This window comes from Westerdykella ornata, assembly GCF_010094085.1.
Source record: "Westerdykella ornata strain CBS 379.55 unplaced genomic scaffold EI97scaffold_8, whole genome shotgun sequence".
NCBI lineage: Eukaryota > Fungi > Ascomycota > Dothideomycetes > Pleosporales > Sporormiaceae > Westerdykella > Westerdykella ornata.
In genome coordinates, this window is record NW_022986858.1 from 879,589 (window position 1) to 897,574 (window position 17,986).

The 17,986-nt window shown below is 54.4% G+C and overlaps 5 protein-coding genes and 1 non-coding gene across 6 annotated transcripts; 3 read left to right on the forward strand and 3 right to left on the reverse strand.

Moving 5' to 3' along the window:
* The first annotated feature begins 239 nt into the window (after nucleotides 1-239).
* EI97DRAFT_t48 lies at nucleotides 240-334 on the forward strand. The gene has a single exon. It is a non-coding gene; the product is annotated as a tRNA-Arg (tRNA).
* Nucleotides 335-885: 551 nt separating this feature from the next.
* EI97DRAFT_466774 (protein serine/threonine phosphatase 2C) lies at nucleotides 886-2,781 on the forward strand (the record flags this gene model as incomplete). The annotated part of the gene is made up of 1 exon (XM_033801551.1): nucleotides 886-2,781. One exon carries the CDS (start codon nucleotides 886-888, stop codon nucleotides 2,779-2,781), a length of 1,896 nt encoding a protein of 631 aa, XP_033654814.1.
* Nucleotides 2,782-3,930: 1,149 nt separating this feature from the next.
* Nucleotides 3,931-6,973, forward strand: EI97DRAFT_376049 (importin subunit beta-1; the record flags this gene model as incomplete). Its single annotated transcript, XM_033795538.1, has 7 exons — nucleotides 3,931-3,970; nucleotides 4,035-4,093; nucleotides 4,179-4,982; nucleotides 5,034-5,879; nucleotides 5,927-6,259; nucleotides 6,313-6,556; nucleotides 6,606-6,973. 7 exons carry the CDS (start codon nucleotides 3,931-3,933, stop codon nucleotides 6,971-6,973), a joined length of 2,694 nt encoding a protein of 897 aa, XP_033654815.1.
* Nucleotides 6,974-8,784: 1,811 nt separating this feature from the next.
* On the reverse strand, nucleotides 8,785-10,515 carry EI97DRAFT_457972 (uncharacterized protein; the record flags this gene model as incomplete). The annotated part of the gene is made up of 4 exons (XM_033800868.1): nucleotides 8,785-9,213; nucleotides 9,263-10,160; nucleotides 10,214-10,276; nucleotides 10,328-10,515. 4 exons carry the CDS (start codon nucleotides 10,513-10,515, stop codon nucleotides 8,785-8,787), a joined length of 1,578 nt encoding a protein of 525 aa, XP_033654816.1.
* Nucleotides 10,516-12,940: 2,425 nt separating this feature from the next.
* On the reverse strand, nucleotides 12,941-14,840 carry EI97DRAFT_375633 (splicing factor, CC1-like protein; the record flags this gene model as incomplete). The annotated part of the gene is made up of 5 exons (XM_033795520.1): nucleotides 12,941-13,211; nucleotides 13,257-13,727; nucleotides 13,809-14,126; nucleotides 14,176-14,563; nucleotides 14,690-14,840. 5 exons carry the CDS (start codon nucleotides 14,838-14,840, stop codon nucleotides 12,941-12,943), a joined length of 1,599 nt encoding a protein of 532 aa, XP_033654817.1.
* Nucleotides 14,841-15,363: 523 nt separating this feature from the next.
* On the reverse strand, nucleotides 15,364-16,594 carry EI97DRAFT_375529 (inositolphosphorylceramide-B C-26 hydroxylase; the record flags this gene model as incomplete). Its single annotated transcript, XM_033795509.1, has 2 exons — nucleotides 15,364-15,769; nucleotides 15,822-16,594. 2 exons carry the CDS (start codon nucleotides 16,592-16,594, stop codon nucleotides 15,364-15,366), a joined length of 1,179 nt encoding a protein of 392 aa, XP_033654818.1.
* Nucleotides 16,595-17,986: the final 1,392 nt, after the last annotated feature.

The window sequence follows — 17,986 nt, forward strand, 5'->3', positions numbered from 1 at the left end:
CGGACGCGTGTGGCTTTGAGATATTCGAAGAAAAAGGTGATGACAGAGTATATACAAAGGGAGGACCCAAGCTTACTACTAAGTAGTACGAGTATTTCAACTTCAGTTCTGGCCGTCGTCCTACCAATGTAAACACGAGATCGAAATGGCAACCGCACGGGATTCATGGTCCGATGACATCATTTTACAATGTGAACCCTGAATATAAAGGTAAAAATAAAATCATTTTACATAAAACCGGCCCCTTGGCGAAATGGTATCGCGTTGGTTTTCGGCCCTTGCCTAGCATGAGGAGATACACCAAAGATTGTGGGTTCGATCCCCATGGGGGTCGTTTGACCTTCTTTTTGACTTTATATTCTGACTTTCAACTACCCGCGCAGTAGTTCTTTTTGGTCCCTGGTTTGGAAAGAGGGAGAAGAGCCGAAGGAGTGAAGGAGTTATCCCCTTATTATATCTTCTTTTGAAAGCAAGCTTGAGAAGGTTGACTTCGGTAGATTAATACCTGGTCCGCTCTTTCCCAGGATTGTTTCATTCATGACGTTGCAATGTCTAGCCAAGACTCCGACGGCCATTTTCGGCATCGTGGGCGTCAACCACGTCTTCTTTGCCATCACTCCGCGGGCGGGAGTTTTCCGCCTCCGCTACGGAGTCCTACGTCTTATATCACCATTCTTCGTGCCGGCATCCTCTCACAACCCTACATTCACTCATTCGTCTGTTTTTACACCTCGTTCATCGACACATTAAACCACACGCGACGGCGATTGCTCTTCATTTCACCACAGCGCCGCCTGGAATCCTTATCTCCCATATCAGGGTACAATGACATAGTTCCCGTAAAGCCAGATCCAGCGCCATGTATCCTCCCCCGCAGGGTGCAGCATGTGGAAACCATCAGTCTGCATATCCCGAGCCACTCGTCGGTCTCGCAACAGTGCTCCCCCTATTACCACGGCCACCGCATTCAGCACCGTCGCCCGAAACAGCACCCATCATGCGCGCGCCACGCGCCGACAGACATACCCGCTCTACCACCTGCGGTGTTTCCACGACTACTTCATCACGCACATCCCCTCCACTTCGCTCCACCCCGACTCGAGAACAGCGGCAGGTCCGCACCACAAGCTCCCTCGGGACAAGAGCATACCTCATGACGGGCAGGGAACACCCGCCGCAACCATTGCCCCTTCGTCGCGCGACATGACGGTAGTTCGCATTCCCTTGAAGAGCGCAAAACACCACTTTGGCGTCTCTCTCTCGCGCGGTACGCGCCCCTACAACGAAGACGCCTTCCAGGCCGGCACCATCGAGATCCCCGCGTTCGCGAAGAGGCGCCCCGTGTCGTTGACGAGGAGCGCGAATGGCGTGGTCAACGGCAGCGACATCACGCCTGCTGGGAGTGCGAGCGGGGATCCACAGGTTTTCTACTTTGGAGTCTTTGATGGGCATGGGGGGAGTGAGTGTTCGGGGTTTCTGAGGGAGCAGTTACATACATATGTGGAGGAGGCAGCGAGGCTATTCGAGTTGGAAAGTAGTCTTAAGAGGAGAGGTGGCCAAGGGAGATGGCCGACCAGTTTGCAGGATCCAGAAACGAAAAAGAAGGAAAAGAAGAAGAGTATAGAAGACGCAGAGAGGGAGGCCCTGGATGCGGTAAAAATGCATACACCACGTGAAGTCAAGCCATTGAAGCCCGAGGATAAGCCGAAGTCGGGGTTGGAGTCCAAGGGGAAGCCAGCACTGGGGGATCCGCCGCTGCGGCAATCGCAGAGTGTAAGGAAGGCCGAAGAGCTAGAAATGAACCTCACAAGGGATTGGAAGGAATTGGTGGGAGGGTACTTTAGGCGGTTCAAGCCTGAGCATTTCTCCATGGCAGCTGGCGGGCGAGGACATCCCCATGAGAAAGACGTGGTTGCCAGGCAGACCTCTCCGAACTCGCCAATATCGGACAGCACGAAAGAAGGCATGGGCATTGAGACGGTGTTAGAGTACGCCTTCCTCAAGGCTGACTACGACTTTGTTTCGGCGCAGGTGGGCAAGCAAGACGAAGACCCGGTCCTTGCGGACAAGGCCATCAATGACGACGACATCCTAGGCCATCCCTCCCGCTCAGGCAAGGCTATCGGCGGACCCAAACGCTTCAAGGGCGGCAGCACTTGCAGCATTGCCCTTATATCTACACCCACGCCCACCCCCTTCTGGAACCCATCATCGCCTTCAACACTCATTACGGCCCACGTCGGCGATACACGGATCCTTCTCTGTCGAACAGACACAGGCCTGGCCGTCCCTCTTACCACGAACCACCACCCCTCGATGCCCGAAGAAGCGACACGGCTCCGGCGCTACGCCGCGGCGTTCGTGACCGACTCCTTTGGTGAGGAGCGCGTCTCGGGCCTTGCCAACACGCGCTCGTTTGGCGACATGGCGTCGAAGCGCATCGGCGTGAGCGCCGAGCCGGAAATCCGCCGCATCGAACTCCACCCCGCAGAATACAGTTTCCTGGTCCTCGTCTCGGATGGCGTGTCGGGCGCGCTGAGTGACCAGGAGATTGTGGATATCGTGAAGGAGGCCAAAACCCCGGAGCAGGCTGCCAGGGATGTTACGGCCTTTGCGACGGAGGTGAGCACGGATGCGGACAATGCGACGACACTGGTTGTGAGGCTCGGAGGGTGGGAGAGGAGGTCCGAGGGGGGATTGGGAAGTTTGGGGACGAAGGAGTTGCGGGATTGGAGGAAGCAGGAGGCGGAGAACCCGCGGGGGAGGGGTGGGAGGATGTGAGTGTGGAGTTGGAGGGTATTCCTATTGCATGGTTGGGTCGGAGGATTGGGAGAGCGATTTGGATGGCGGTCTGCTTGGTGACTGGGGCATAGCACGCGGTTCTAGCGATGGAGTGGCATAAGATAGCGGGCTCAGCAGGCGTTGGGGAGTTGCACTTTTCCCCCTACTTTACCTTTGACTTGTACATATGTATACAGCGTTCTCCTAAGAGTGTAATTGTCGGAACCACATAGGTGACCTTATATAATGGCAGCATAGTGCGCATGGGTAAGTGAGAACCAAGGGAACGAAAGGGGGAACGTTGAATGACGCAGCGGGCTCATGCGCCACACCAAAAAGCGGGGCTTTGCAGGCACCGCCGCGTGGCTTGACTGGTGAATTGCGGCCCAGGATGGTCGGACAAGGAGAATAGACAGAATAGAGGGGAGACTGTAGGTATCTGGTTCGCAGTGGATAAAGAGATATTCTGCTCGCATGCAACAATACACAGTACATATGCACCGGCAAGGCCACACGACGAAACGAACCAATGCACGGCCAAAGAGGCCGCAGTGCGGAGGTTTATTGCAGGTTCGCAATTCCAAAGGCTCTGGAGTACGGTAACAGAGGAAGGTGAATCTTATTTTGTCAAGAAGGAAAGCGATAGTCTTGTCTGCCGTGTTCCATGCTTCCTGCTTTCACTTCTAGGCGGTGGCTGCTTTCAAACACAGCCTGTTTGCCTGTTGTGTGGTGCCCCTCGCAAAAACCACGGCAACGCCTTTGTTTTGTCGGCATACAAAGACCACTTCCCCTGCAAAGCTTGCAAGCCGGCGCTAACATAGCCACGGGTAGTCATCCATAGCCTCCTATAGCGGCGGTGGGGTCACGGTTCGTTGCCTGGAGACGAATTCGGTCGCCATCCCCAAAAAAGGCCTTTCTCTGCTTTCCCAGGTTGTTGGGCGACCCAGTGTGCCTGTGCACGTGTTTTGGCCCTGTCTGCGCTCGACGACTTTCGCTTCAAAATCCCTCCACCGCAACTCCCCAAACACACAAACCCCACACCGCAGCAACACTCCGACACGCCACTCTCTTTTGCTGCCTGCCTCTTGCTGCCGCCCTTCACCCCCAGAGACATCCATTTGAACCCGTACATTCTGCCCTCCCACAATCATGGATATCAACCAGGTGTTGGAGGGGACCCTTTCTCCCGGTATGCCACTTACTCCTCTACCTGCTCGCCTTGCTCTGCCTCTTCCTTTGCTGACTTCTTCAAGATGCTACGATCCGCCAGAGTGCCGAGCACCAGCTCACCCAGGCCGCCGAAGCTGACTTTGTACGTGTTTTCTGCTCCCCGCATCCAACTGCGTCATGGGGACCCCTTTAGACCCCCCCCCGCTAACCACCGTGTCTTACTGTAGCCCCAATACCTGACCATCCTCGGTCAAGAACTTGCCAACGAGGCCGCCCAGCCGCACATTCGAACCGCCGCTGGTATTGCGCTCAAGAACGCCTTCACCGCCCGCGATCATGCTCGGTTACGTCAGGTGCAGGAGCGATGGCTGAACCTCAACCCGGAGCTCAAGGAAAACGTCAAGCGTCTCGCCCTGCACACTCTCAACACACAAGATGCCCGCGCCGGCCAGTCCGCTGCACAATTCATCGCATCCATCGCCGCTATCGAGATTCCCCGCAACCAATGGCCCGAGCTCATGCCTACGCTCGTCGACAATGTTGGACAAGGTGCAGATCACCAGAAACAGGCCTCGCTTACCACCATCGGCTTCATTTGCGAGACGGACGAGCACGAGCTCAGGGAGTCCTTGCAACACCACTCCAATGCCATTCTCACCGCAGTGGTCCAGGGCGCTCGCAAGGAGGAGGCCAATGCGGAGGTGCGGCTCGCCGCCGTCACGGCTCTCAGCGACTCTATCGAGTTTGTGCGGTCCAACTTTGAGAATGAGGGTGAGCGGAATTACATAATGCAAGTCATCTGCGAGGCTACACAGGCCGAGGATGCCCGTATTCAACAAGGGGCTTGGGGTTGCTTGAATCGTATCATGGCCATGTACTATGATAAGATGCGCTTCTACATGGAGAAGGCCCTTTTCGGCCTCACGATCCAGGGAATGAAGAGTGAGGAGGAAGATGTGGCCAAGTTGGCTGTGGAATTCTGGAGTACCGTCTGTGAGGAGGAGATATCCATCGAGGACGACAATGCCCAGGTAGTAGCTACCCGTGAAGAACGAAATGCGGCGTCATCTAACTTGTTGCAGGCTCAGGCCGAAGGGTCTACGGAGTTGAGGGAGCTCTATTATTTTGCCAGAGTCGCAACCCGAGAGGTCATCCCGGTGCTACTCGAGCTGCTCGCTAAGCAGGACGAGGACGCCGATGACAACGAGTACAACATTTCGCGCGCCTCGTACCAGTGTCTGCAGATCTGGGCGCAATGCGTCGGTAGTGGCATTGTGCCTCCTGTTCTTGCTTTTGTCGAGAAGAACCTCCGTTCAGAAGATTGGCATTACCGGGATGCTTCCGTGTCGGCATTTGGCGCCATCATGGAGGGTCCGGAGGAGAACGTCCTGGATCCCATCGTCAAGCAGGCTCTTCCCGTGCTTATCGCCATGATGGACGACCAGGTAATCCAGGTCAAGGATTCTGCAGCGTACGCTTTGGGCCGCATCTGCGAAGCATGTCCCAACTCTCTGGATGCTGAGCAGCACCTGCAACCTCTGATTGTGGCCCTGTTCAACGGACTCTCGAGCCACCCCAAGATGGCGGCTTCATGCTGTTGGGCATTGATGAACCTTGCCGAGCGCTTCGCCGGAGAGCCCGGCTGCCAGACCAATCCCATTTCCCCCCATTTCCAGGAGAGCGTCTCCCGCTTGCTGCAGGCCACTGACCGAACCGATGCTGACAGCCAGCTACGGACAGCGGCGTACGAAGTCCTCAACTCCTTCGTCACCAATGCTGCCGGGGATAACCTCAACATGGTCGGCGAGCTTTCCACGGTCATTCTTGACCGGTTGGAGAACTCGATCAAGCTCCAGTCCCAGGTTGTTAGCATTGAGGATAAGATGCAGCTCGAGGAGATGCAGACCAGCTTGGTCAGCGTGGTTATGGTGAGTTCGTCTTATTGCGATGGTAGGTCCTGGCTTACCTTCTCTAGGCAATCGTGCAACGTCTCGAGGCTGATATCAAACCACTTGCCGACCGCATCATGCAGATCCTTCTGCACCTCCTCCAGACTGTTGGACCCAAGTCAAGCGTGCCAGATACCGTGTTCGCTGCTGTGGGCTCAGTTGCAAGTGCTCTGGAGGAGGACTTCATCACGTACATGGATGCCTTCGTCCCGTACCTGCACAACGCTCTCGGAAACCAGGAAGAGCCGGCACTCTGCTCCATGGCCATTGGTCTCGTCAGTGACATTACTCGCTCGCTTGGTGAGAAGGTCCAGCCGTATTGCGACGCTTTTATGAACTACCTTCTCCAGAATTTGAGGGTGAGTGGCTCTCCTTGCCCTCCTTTTTGTCCAAATATCTAATCATCGCGCAGAGCGCCCATCTAGGCAACCAGTTCAAGCCCGCGATCCTACAGTGCTTCGGTGACATTGCACAAGCCATCGGAGGTGCCTTTGAGTTGTACCTCCCCGTTGTCGCTCAGGTCCTGCAGCAAGCGTCTACTGTCTCCGTTAATGTGGATGGTAGCTACGAGATGATGGAGTATGTCACCTCGTTGCGCGAGGGCATCATGGATGCTTGGGATGGCGCAATCATCGCCATGAAGTCCAGCGGCAAGAGTAAGTTGTTGTACGTCTTGATGAATACATTGTAAACTAATCACAACAGCTCAACTCGTCGCCAACTATATCGAGTCGATTTTCCAGCTCCTTCGCGTCATCTACGCAGACTCCAACCGCTCTGAGCCCCTCATGCGGTCATGCTGCGGCGTCATTGGAGATATTGCAGATGCCTTCCCTAACGGCGAATTCAGAGACTACTTCCGCGAGGATTACATGACTCAGATCACAAGGGAAACCCGATCGAACCAGGACTATCTCGCTCGCACGCGCGATACTGCTCGGTGGGCGCGTGAGCAGATCAAGCGCCAAGTCGGTATGTCGACTCGATTTGAAAACACAACTTTCTCGGACTTTATGCCTCCTTTTCCTGCTCATCCACTAAACGCCACTTCCGTGGATTTTTCACTTTTCTAAATTTGGCGAGGGTTGCTTCATATCCTGTCTTTCAATGATGCAGAACTGACGGAATGCCTAGGTGGTACACAAGGTACTATGGCTTGATTGTATCGATCGCCATAGCACACCCCTTTCCCATGGCCGCAGACGGGAGACAAGGGAGCCACATGCCTTGTTTTTCTGCTAAGTGTCTTGTCAGGGACATTTTGCATGAGACTACAGCGTGTGTCTCCCAGTTATCCGCCAGCAGCTGGCCCTCTGGGACTGCCGGTCCCGTACGATTTGGCCGAGTTGTCCTGCTCCGCACCACTCGTAGGTCACTGCAACCAGCGCCACTACCCATTGTGCGTTGAAAATCCCGTTGCCGCGCGGGTTGCAAATTCAGCAAGCGCACTCCACTCTTAACAGTAGAGTTTGACACGCGGGTCGCCATCCCTCCCACACCACCCACCTTGTGCAAGCATCCACCCCCATCGGCACGATACTAGCACCCCACACCGCACCACCACACAACACCATGCCACACCACCCTCCCCGCCACACACCCATATCCAGTTATACACGCACGCTCCGAAAAAGTCATGTAGCACGAAAGTCATGTAAGGCGGGACAACAGGCCCTTGGACCAAGGGGATTAGACAAGGGGCCGTTTTGGTTTGTCTCGCCACCGGAGAAGAAGAATTGAAGGATCGTTTATCCCCATGCAGTCGTCGTCACCCCATACGAAATACACGTCGGTCTTATACCACCACCTCATGCCATACCCTACTAGCACGTGAAATGATGCACTTTCCTGTTGTAGGAATTCTCCCCATGATATCCCGACTAATTTCATGATACCTTTGCCGCCTGTCGTCCACTTTGTTTCGCGCCGTCTCGCTCCATCCCCGTTTCATTTTAGGTTTTGTTGTGGTTCTGTTGTTGCATATTGGGGATTGGGTTGCGAGCAGTAGTGAGCCCCATCGAAGGTTCGTGAAATGGATGCAGTGCAGTCCATTGGTCAGTCAGGTTTGGTGGTGGCAAGTAGCATGGCGATTGATGGCGGCCATGATGGCAATGATGGTGGTTAACGGTGGGGGTGGTGATGACGATGATGTAGGTAGGCAATGTTCATCCTACTATTCATACAAAATGCAAACTAATGTGGAAATGCAGATCAGGGGATGAATAGATAAATCACTCACTGCACTTGGGCAAAGGTTCTGCTTTCGATTGTCCTATGCCTACGCCTATGCCTTTTTCTTCCCCGCCCGGCTGACATCATTATCGAAATCAAAATCAAATAGGGACGCGGATAAAGGGGCCGAGGGATTTGATGAAGAGTTAGTTATAGGGATGTGTGTGGGTCATGAAATGCGTTGGCTTCTTGGGCCTGATTCGGCCCTCTTTGTAATAAACAGCTCGCCGCATATTGGTACCTATCTATATCGCGCGCTGTAGGTGTGTGCGTGCAGACTTCGCAAGACGATTAATTATTATATGACGGACAGCACAGGATGCAACGAGTTCTCGGAGATGCATGTACAACCATCAATCATGATTGTTTGGACTGGTTCTCTAGAGTCCAGTCCGCTGAATCATTGGTACTTTTTTGGTTACAGCATCGACGCAAAGATCAATCAGAAGCCATAGTGTACACCTCGCTCAAGGGACTCCCCAACCTGCTGTTGGAAAAGTCGCAGAATCTCGATCCCACACATTACCGTTTTATCCCGACTCGAATCACCTCCTTTACCTGGTCTCTCTCGTCCGCCAGACAACCCCAACATCTTTTTTTTCTCGATCACAACCCACAACTCCACGTCCCAGCTTAGGACACCATCAATCGTCTAGTTCCCATTCGGTAGAGTCTTGGAGTACTTCCTCTCCGCCCCAATGATGCTCATTTTCTTCTCCACGTGAACTTCGGCATGATGCACGACATGCTTCTTCGCCTCTCCCTCCGCTTCCCCCTTCCCAAACGTCTCCTTCATAATGACCGGCGAAACTGCAAAGCGTACCGTGTACAGCCCCGGAGCCTGCATGACCCTCTGATACGTGGTCGTGGGATCGCCATGGAGGGTGCGAGACAGATTGACCATCTGGCTCCAGTCGAAATCTTGCCCGAGAAGCGGCCAGCTCGTCGTCCACTTGGCGGCTTCCATGTGCATGCGGAAGCCGATACGGAAGCCGCGCACGAAGAGGTCCTGAAGGGCGAAGTTACGGTCCTTGGCCTCGAGTACGGGAGCTTCGGTCGCGGAGCGCAGGAGGGGGCCCATCTGTAGATATCAGAAGACAGTTATCAATGCTTGGCGAGTAGACACATACCTGTGCGACCAATGCGTTCGAGAGCCTGTTCGCCATGATGCTCCTCATCTTGCGATGTCCGGGCTTCTCCTTGATAGACGTGTATAGCTGTTTCTGCCGAACAAGGACGTCATTCTTCTTCTCACCTTCATGATCCCCAAGGGACTTGAACTCATGGACAAGAGCGTCCGCAAACACGGCCAAGGGAAAAGTGGAGCGTTTGATGAAACCGTCTTCCATAGTGTAGTAGACAATATACATGCCAACAATACCAGCAATGAGGTTCGGGCGGAGAGTCTCGTCAGTCAGGATTGCTGCTCCCGTCGCGTAAAGGTCGAGCGGAGCGTCACAAAGGCCATGACCGAGAAACTCAACGACCACAGATGGCATCGCCTTGACGAGCTCGGAGATCTCCTTCGGAGTCAGAGAGCGCGCGGCCCAGAGGTTAGCCCAAGCTACTATATCATCGAAGAAGTCAGCAATCAATGGACGATCATCTTGTGGCTTGAGGGGCGAAGTTTCCGGGGTATGGAGAGAACCGGTGCTGGATTTGTGCACCGGAGTGCGAGTACGGCGGTGACCGCGACCAGAGGGACCGGTACGTCGTCCATATGATTCAAAGGCTCCACCGTACCTCCCCGTTGTAAATGGAGACATGGGGGTGACTGGACTAGGCATGTAGATAGGCGTGTTAGCACTATATCCAAGATTCTCCAGGCTCGGGCGAGCCAACTGCGCTGTGGTAGCAAACGTGAGCTTCAGGGGTGGAGGTCTTCTCCTTGGGGTGGAGAACGAACCAATTCCAGTGCCACGGTTGACGCTAGGCGTAGCTGGAGACTCGGTCAATTTGTTCACTTTGAGCTTCAGCTCGTTCAAGTCCTGAACTATCTTCGCGAAGTCTTGAATTGGCAATTGAACCCTGGAACGTGGTGTCAGTACGCAGCGAACGAGCCCTTGTACCCAGTGACTTACATAGGACCCTGCGAGGATGGAGGGACTGAGGTCGGAGTGAAGTCCGGAATAGGAAGCCTGAATCTATGGATATCAGTAAGGTGAAAAGGCGGAGAGAAAGATGGATTGACTAACTTGGTCGCGTCCTGAGGAGGACGAACAGCCGCCGGGCCCGTCCAAAACGGATCCATAACATTGGTATGAGCGCTATAACCACTTGTGCGCGTCTCTTCATGACGGTCTCTAGTCAGAAGACCCTGAGGCGACTCGCGTTGAATTTGCTGGGACCAGCCCTCGTTCGATTTGCCAGGACCGGCGAGCATTTCGCTGAGTGGGAGGTGCATCTGGAAATGACCGGTCAGAACATGATCATGGTGTCCCCGAAGTTCAAACTATTCACGTACCTTGTTGATGATGTCGCTGAGATATGCGAACGACTGCTGTCTAGTTTGTTTACCACATACAATGTACCCCCAACATGAACAAATACAGGAACCGCTCAGGAAAGAGGCGCACCGAAGATGCTGCCCAATGTATGAACACACAATCAATGAGAAAGTCGAATCAAGACAGTAGGCAGCCCGAGACGCAAGGTGGGAACCCAATGAGTTGAAAAGAGGCAAGATAGATGTACCGCAGTTGTCGAGTGTCTTTGAAGTGTAGGGTTGAGGGTCGATGCAAGAGATGTGGAGGGGGAATAATCAACTTGGAAGCACGGGCCCGTGATGGCAACTTGAGGAAGGCACGCAGCGGGTGTGGGGTAGCTTTCCAAGGTTCCATACGTCGGCGGCAACGGGCCTTGATATCTCGCTTGACCATGGCGGCAGTGAAAGGCTCCGGCCAAGAGGGGAATGTGTTGTCAAAGAAATCCGCTCACATGCGGAAACTTGGTCAGCTAGGACGAGGCTCCGCCCCGTGTCAGAGAGTAGTGGGCTCATTTGAGTCCTATCCCCGCGGGTGGACCTTGGTGTTGACTTAGATATGGTGCCTGTGCCGACGTTACACAAGATATCAGTGAGTCTTGCACCATCTCAGGCGGGTGCGTCGCGCGATATTCGGAGTCGGTGCTTTATATCCGCTTGCGATTCTGATACTCATTTCTCTCACCTTCGCACACTATTATTGATGGAAGTGGGGAGGTCCACCTGTCGTCTTTGCGCGTGACAAATCAGACACGAAGAAGGCACTGCGGGTAGACGGCGAGAACATCTCGATACGGACCATACTGCCTCGTGCGCAGCTCTGTACCGCTCCCTGGCCGTGCTTCAATCTCACACTGGCCATTGGGCGGATGGGTTGAAGCCAGCGAAACCCTGGGAAGTCAGTGCAAATGCACGGCTCCGTTAGACAGTCCACGATCGATGGTTACGCCATCGAAACAACCCGTGTGCGCTCACTAGGTCATACGGCTCCAAGAGGAATGATTGGTTTCGGAGAGGCATTATATTTGAGTTGAAGATAGAAATGCGTCAGATTGAAATCAAAAGCGAACAATATAGGAAAGAAATCGACCTCGAAGCTGTACAATATAAGAAAGAAACGAGGAAGAAGAAGAGGTGAGCTTTGACTCATGTAGATAGCTCGCAAGGGAGAGTGTTATATCAACTTCTCACAGAGTCAGTAAATGTGGATCATATGGCTCTGTATGTGCGTTGCGCCCTTGGCCTCGCCACTTGAAAGAGCATGCACATGTGTTGCCATCCGCTGCCTCACGCAGTCCCAGGAGGAATCGTAGACCCAATCAAGGCCCAAAAGGGAGCACGGCCCAGGCTACCAGCTTACAGGTGTTGACCGGCCGAGGAGACGAGGGACCCGGAGTGCCATAGCGATGAAATGAGCTCTGGCATTTGTTATCTCATGGTTGATCCTGCGCGGGCTGCTTTTAGTGGCTTCATGTACACAGGGTTAGGAGGCCGCAATACAAAGATTGGGCAAACACTGAGCGGACGAGAAAGGAGCTCAAACAAGACTCCTCGCAAATATGGGTGAAGGCGATGATGTAGGCAAACTGCAACCTATCAGTAAACAAATACGCCGCAACTGGGGGAAGGGCCCATTTGTCAGCTGCCCCAAGCGCGCATATGATATCTATCATGACGTCAGGGTGAAAACGAGTGCAGAGGGAGCCTGAGACAGGACAAACCGCTTGGGACCCCGAGGTCCAACATCAGGATGCACACGACGTCCGCCAACTCGTCGTCCAGCTCCACCGTGCTGCCTCGACCGCCGTAATCTGCAGTACAGTTAAGAGATAACACAGTCCTTTCAACCTGTTACTAGACCCTAAGGAGTTACAGGAGGTGCAAACCGTGTGTGTAGTGACCCATCCCCATGCCGAAACCATGCCCAATACCCTGCACACCACTGTTCCATCTCCGAAACCCGCGTCGTGACGCTTACCATGAACCGAAATCCCATCCGACACCATTACCAGTCGCTGAAAGATCCATCCCAGGTAACACATCGCATCGCCAGACTCCGGAAGTGAAGACAGTAGGAAACAATTGTGCAAGGAATTGGCAGAAAAACACAGAACGACAACTCCTTACCTTCGATGAACCATGTGAAGAAGTTGCCTCTTGAAGTACAGTGTATGCTGATGATCCATCATGGAAGACAGATCGCCTCCAGCATCGTCCAGTGAAAGAACTTGTCGATACGATCGATTCGGTAGTCGAAGCTGTTCTGAAAGCCTACGCCTAGTTCAGTTCAACATAGCGGGTACGACCGCGTATGGATAAGATCCTTTCAAGACTTCTTCGCGGCGGAGGCGTAGAGCGAGTCGTAGATCTTGTCCACAACATACGAGGCACGGATTGTGCGCCAGTTGAAGTTACGACCGTTCAAGCCTTGCATGGCCTTCTGGCCACCGTTGACGTCTTCGAATTTGACGTAGATGTCGCCATCCGTATTGGGATCAACGGCGATGTGAACGACTCGGCCGTACTTCTTGTCGCATTCGATCTTCACCTCGTTTTCCAAGTCACGGATCCAGTTCTCGCCGTACTGCTTGAACTCGCTGCGCTTGTTAGCAATTTTACCAACGGAAATGCCAGGAACTTACTGCTCGGGGTCGAAAGCATTCTGGATCTTGATGCACCTGGACGGGGCAGGAGTGTACTCGGTCGGAGCACGGGGCTTCGGGGCGGCCTGTCCATTCTTTGTTTTAGTTGGCTCTTCAACGGGGTTGCGCGCGAGAAGGTTCATAAGCCTGTCACGATTCATGTTGTTGATGTTGATGCCAGCCACGTCAGTGTCGTCAAGGGCGGAAGCTCCGCTGACACCGCGATCATCACGACCATGGGTGCGATCGAAGACACCACCAGAGCCGCCAGCATAGGCACCACGACCGCCAGCGCCCGAGAAGGCGGATCCCTGGAAGTTCTGAGCGTGGCCATTGAAGTTACGGAGAAGATTGGCAGTGGACTCTGGAGTGAACTTGTCGTTGCCGAGGCCAACGCGAATCGGGCGACCGGCAAGCTCGAAGCCATTCATCTGCTCGAGAGCCTCCTTCGCCTTCTCCGGATCGAAGAACCTAGAAAACCAATTAATACTGCGTTGATAAAAGCATAATGTGTGACGATGTGTGGTAGGGCCAAGCAAATCGGGGTCTTACTGCACGAAGCCGTAGCCCTTGGATCTTCCACCGTTATCTGGATCCATTTGCAGTGTAACCTGCTCCAGCTCGCCAAAGGGTTCAAATACTTCCCTGAGATCATCCTCGGTCACGCTGAAATGGATATTACCAACATACAAACGATGGAAAGGCGCTCCGCTGTTAGCACCCGAGTTGGACTCTGCAGCAGCACGAGAGGCACGATTCTTCTCCGCTTCAGTCAGCTGAACGATGATGGGGACACCCTTCAACTTTTGCCCCGTTAGCTCAAGTGCCTTGGGCACGGAATCGATATCCTTGAATTCAACATAGCCGACTCTGTCGAATGTCAGCAACAGGTACAAACGGCCCAGTTGGTCCAACCTACCCCTTGGATCGACCAGTGACACGGTCCTTGACGATTTGAGCATCGATGACCTCGCCGACAGCTTCGAAGAAGGCGCGAAGGTGACGGGTCTCAGCGCGCTGAGAGATTTGCTGCACGAAGACAGTGCGCTTGTCCTGATCGGCATCCTTGGGCGCCTCTGGAGTCATGGTACGCCGGCCATTGCGAGGGCGCTCGTCATCGCGGCGGCGACGGTCACGGGAGCGGTCGCGATATCTGTCACGGTGATCGTCGCGGCGACGAGGGGAGCGGGAACGAGCGCGTCCACTGCCACTGTAGTAGTCACCACCGCCGCTGCGGCGGTCGTCGCGGCGACCACGGTAGCGATCGCGAGAGCGGTCACGCTCCCGGTCACGTCCACCATAGCGGTCTCCACGACGCTGGGGAGCTTCACCATCTGTGTCAGCATCCTTATTTGAAGAACGTGGTCGGCTGTCGTCTCGTCGTCGGTCGTCTCGTCCCCGACTGCTATGTCTGGACTCACGGTACTCATCACGGCGTCGCTCTCGGCCTCCACGGTCGCGGTCGCGGTCATGGCCGTCTCGCTCGTCCTTGCGGGGAGAGGAATCCTTGCTGGCGGCCTTCGCGGCACGATCGAGTTCTTCACGCTCCTTGGCGGCAGCCTCGAGCAGTTCGTCGACATCCATAGCGGTATTCATGATGGCGACTGGTGTAGCGACTGTCTACTGGTAATTGGCGGAGCAGCAGTAGAATTGAATGCGGAGGGGCGACGCTGAGGATGACGAGGTGAAGTCGAGAAGCGAGCCGAAGGCAGGGAAAAGCAGCGCCAGTGCGCGAGCGTTTGCCGGTTTAGTCAGCAGTGGAGCGCCAAGCCAGGCAGCCGTGCACGTGATATGGACTTGCTCCAAGCACTTGGAAGTCGGTACGGAGAGTCTTCAGGAAATTACGGGGATTAGGAAAAAGAAATCTGTTTTGAAGTAAACAGAGCGCTGAGAGATAAGGGGAACACAACGCATTCTACTAAGAAGTAATGCGCGATGGCCGCTTAACTTCCAGTCAATCTTACTTGATTTTAGACATTACTGCATGATACTATACAATGCGTAACCCATTACTCTTCGCCCCCTTCAAACAGCCTATGTACACACAGGAACCCTGAAACTCCCAAAACCTCCGTCTAGAAAACTTGTCTTATGCAGCGTCCATCCCCTACGCGGCCTTCACAACCTTCGGCTTCGGCCCCATCTCCAACTCCGTGTTGAACACCCAATCCCAGAACCTGCTCGTGACCCCGAACCCATTCTGGTAATCCGCAAAATGGTGCTTGAGGTGGTACTTCTTGAGCTGACGGTACCAGGCCGGCAGGTTGCGGTGGTGCAGGAAGTAGTGCGTCAGGTCGTAGCAGACGTAGCCGAAGATGCCGCCGCAGAAGACGCTGGTGGCGGCGTACCAGTTGTAGAAGAAGACGGTGTGGGCGAGTTTCCAGAAGGGCGTGGCGAGGACGAGGAAGAGGGTGGGCGGCATGACGAGTCGGTAGCGGTCCATGGGGAGGTAGTGGTGGATGCCATGGAGGAGGAAGTGGAGGGTGATTCCGACGCGGTTGTCGGGGAGGTATCTGGGAGTTGTTAGCTGGAGCATTTCTAATGAGACTGCTCAAGGCCACTTACTCGTCCAAATGGAAGAGGAATCGATGTAGGATATACTCCACCAACGTCCAGATGCACAATCCCGTCACCCAGTATGCTGCCGTAACCGGCACACCGAGCCCGGACACCCCTAAAACGGTCCCATATGCCACCGGCGGTAGCCATATCAAAGGCACCACCCACCATGCCGTCTTAGTCAATGGCTCCAGGAAATTCCCAAACAGCGGTGCTGATTCTCCCCCCTTATAATGCCTCGGACGATGCACCTGCTCGAGATAAAAGTCCTTGCTGAACCCGCCATACCACACTTGCGGAAACAATGGCTTCGAGAGATCCAAGAACTTGTGCGTCTTATAATCCGCCGCGGGATCCGTCTCTTTTGAAAGATCCTCCTCGCTTGACATGCCCGTCGCCGCATACACCACCTTCCCTTCCAGTCCCCCATTCTCCAACTCTTCCTTTCCTTCCTTCGACGCTGGCAAAGGCACTATCTCTGCCGGCTTCCCGCTCTTCGCCGCCGCGTCCAGAATCTCCTCGCTCGGCACCAACCCAATCAGGCACTCATCTAGAATCTCGTACGCAGCCTCCGAGTGCGGGTGCGAAACCACATCCTGCATGATCTTGCCGACATCCTTGCCTGCGTAGTCGAGAATCAGGTCCGAGCCGCCGGGGTGATCGTCGAGGAACGAAGTCACATCGTAAACCTTGGTGCCGATCGTGACATAACATGACTTCTCCGAATTGTGCGCCCTGATGTCGGCCAGAGTGATGGTAGGGAGGGTTCGGGCAGGCATATTGGGTGCGGTGTCGAGTAGCCGTTAGGATGGCAATGCAGTGTGGAAAGACGGTCGGGCTTCCGGCTGCTGCAGGCAGGCAGACTATTGCTGGTGGCTGCAGGGAGGGATCGGGAGCTGGGAGGGAAGTGTGTGGGGCAATCTAATCGACGCAGGGCAGATGCCGCGGGAGAGGTCGCAGAGGGTGTCTGGCGGAGGATGGATAGCGTTGGTAGGGGAGGGTGCAGCGGAAGAAATCGAGGAACTTGTTTGTGAAACGGGCGGCACAATAGCTGCGGAATGGCGGGAGAGCGGGACGAGTGTGCGGGAACGGGAGACGACGCGCGGAAGGAGTTGGTGTGGTTAGGCCGGAAGAAAGGGAAGTGAAGCGGAGCGGTGATTATTGCTCATCGGACTTTTCTCAGCAAATACGAAGAGCAGAAAGGAGACGAAGAACTATACGCCAAAGGAGGAGTGAGAGAAGATGATCAGGGAGCGAGCAACAGTCGTGCCTCCAAGCCTCTTCCCGTCCACGCCAAGAATCAGGGATTTGACCAATCGTCTCTTCAAAAAAGCCTCGCTGTGGTGGCGAGATATTTTGGAAAACGGTGTCACGGCGTTGGCACGTTCACGTCTCCCCATCACTCATCACATTTCTCCGCTCAGCCCAAAAAGGGGCCCTCAGCCCTGGTCCAGCCCTTCTCCCTTATCGATAACACTCAACACCATGCTCCACCTCCTCGCGGGCTGTACTCGGTACCTCAATCTCCAAACTCAAACCCCCCAAACCTTGGTACCCTCCCTCTGCCAGATGCCCGGTCCCAGGTCTATCTACCTGCATCCCCATCTATTCCCTGTTGCCCTCTCCAAACTATGCTGTTCCCAACTACCGCGCACCGGGCCCGAGTTTCCACGACATCTGTGTGTGCTCGAATGACTACTTGTTGAAGCCGAGAATTGGTTCCGACGACGTAGAGTGGGAGATTGGCGTAGCATGGTAGGAGTGATAGAGTTTCTAGCATGTAGGTGCGTCATGCACCTCTGATGCATTATGTGCATCTGTGTGGTTTTGTCGCAGTGTTTAGGTAATTTTCGTGAGTGAGAGGAAACCCCGGTCGAAGAAATGAACAGCAAAAAGGTGGATGTGGTCGATGTCTCGGATCCTGCTTCCTGACTGCCGTCAAGGTGTCACACAGAGGTTCTGTTCATGCATAGGCATGGAAGTAGGGAAACTGGATGGGACATGCACGTCGTGCCGTCATGCGCTGCTCTACTACAGTTGCTCTCCAAACCGCAGGAGGAGTGAGTACAACGCTTGTCACATTCACATACAACTGCACCCTTCGGTGGCCCATTATTGAGCACCTTTCGACCTCGTCCACCCCTAATCCGGAAGGCAGAACAGAAAACACC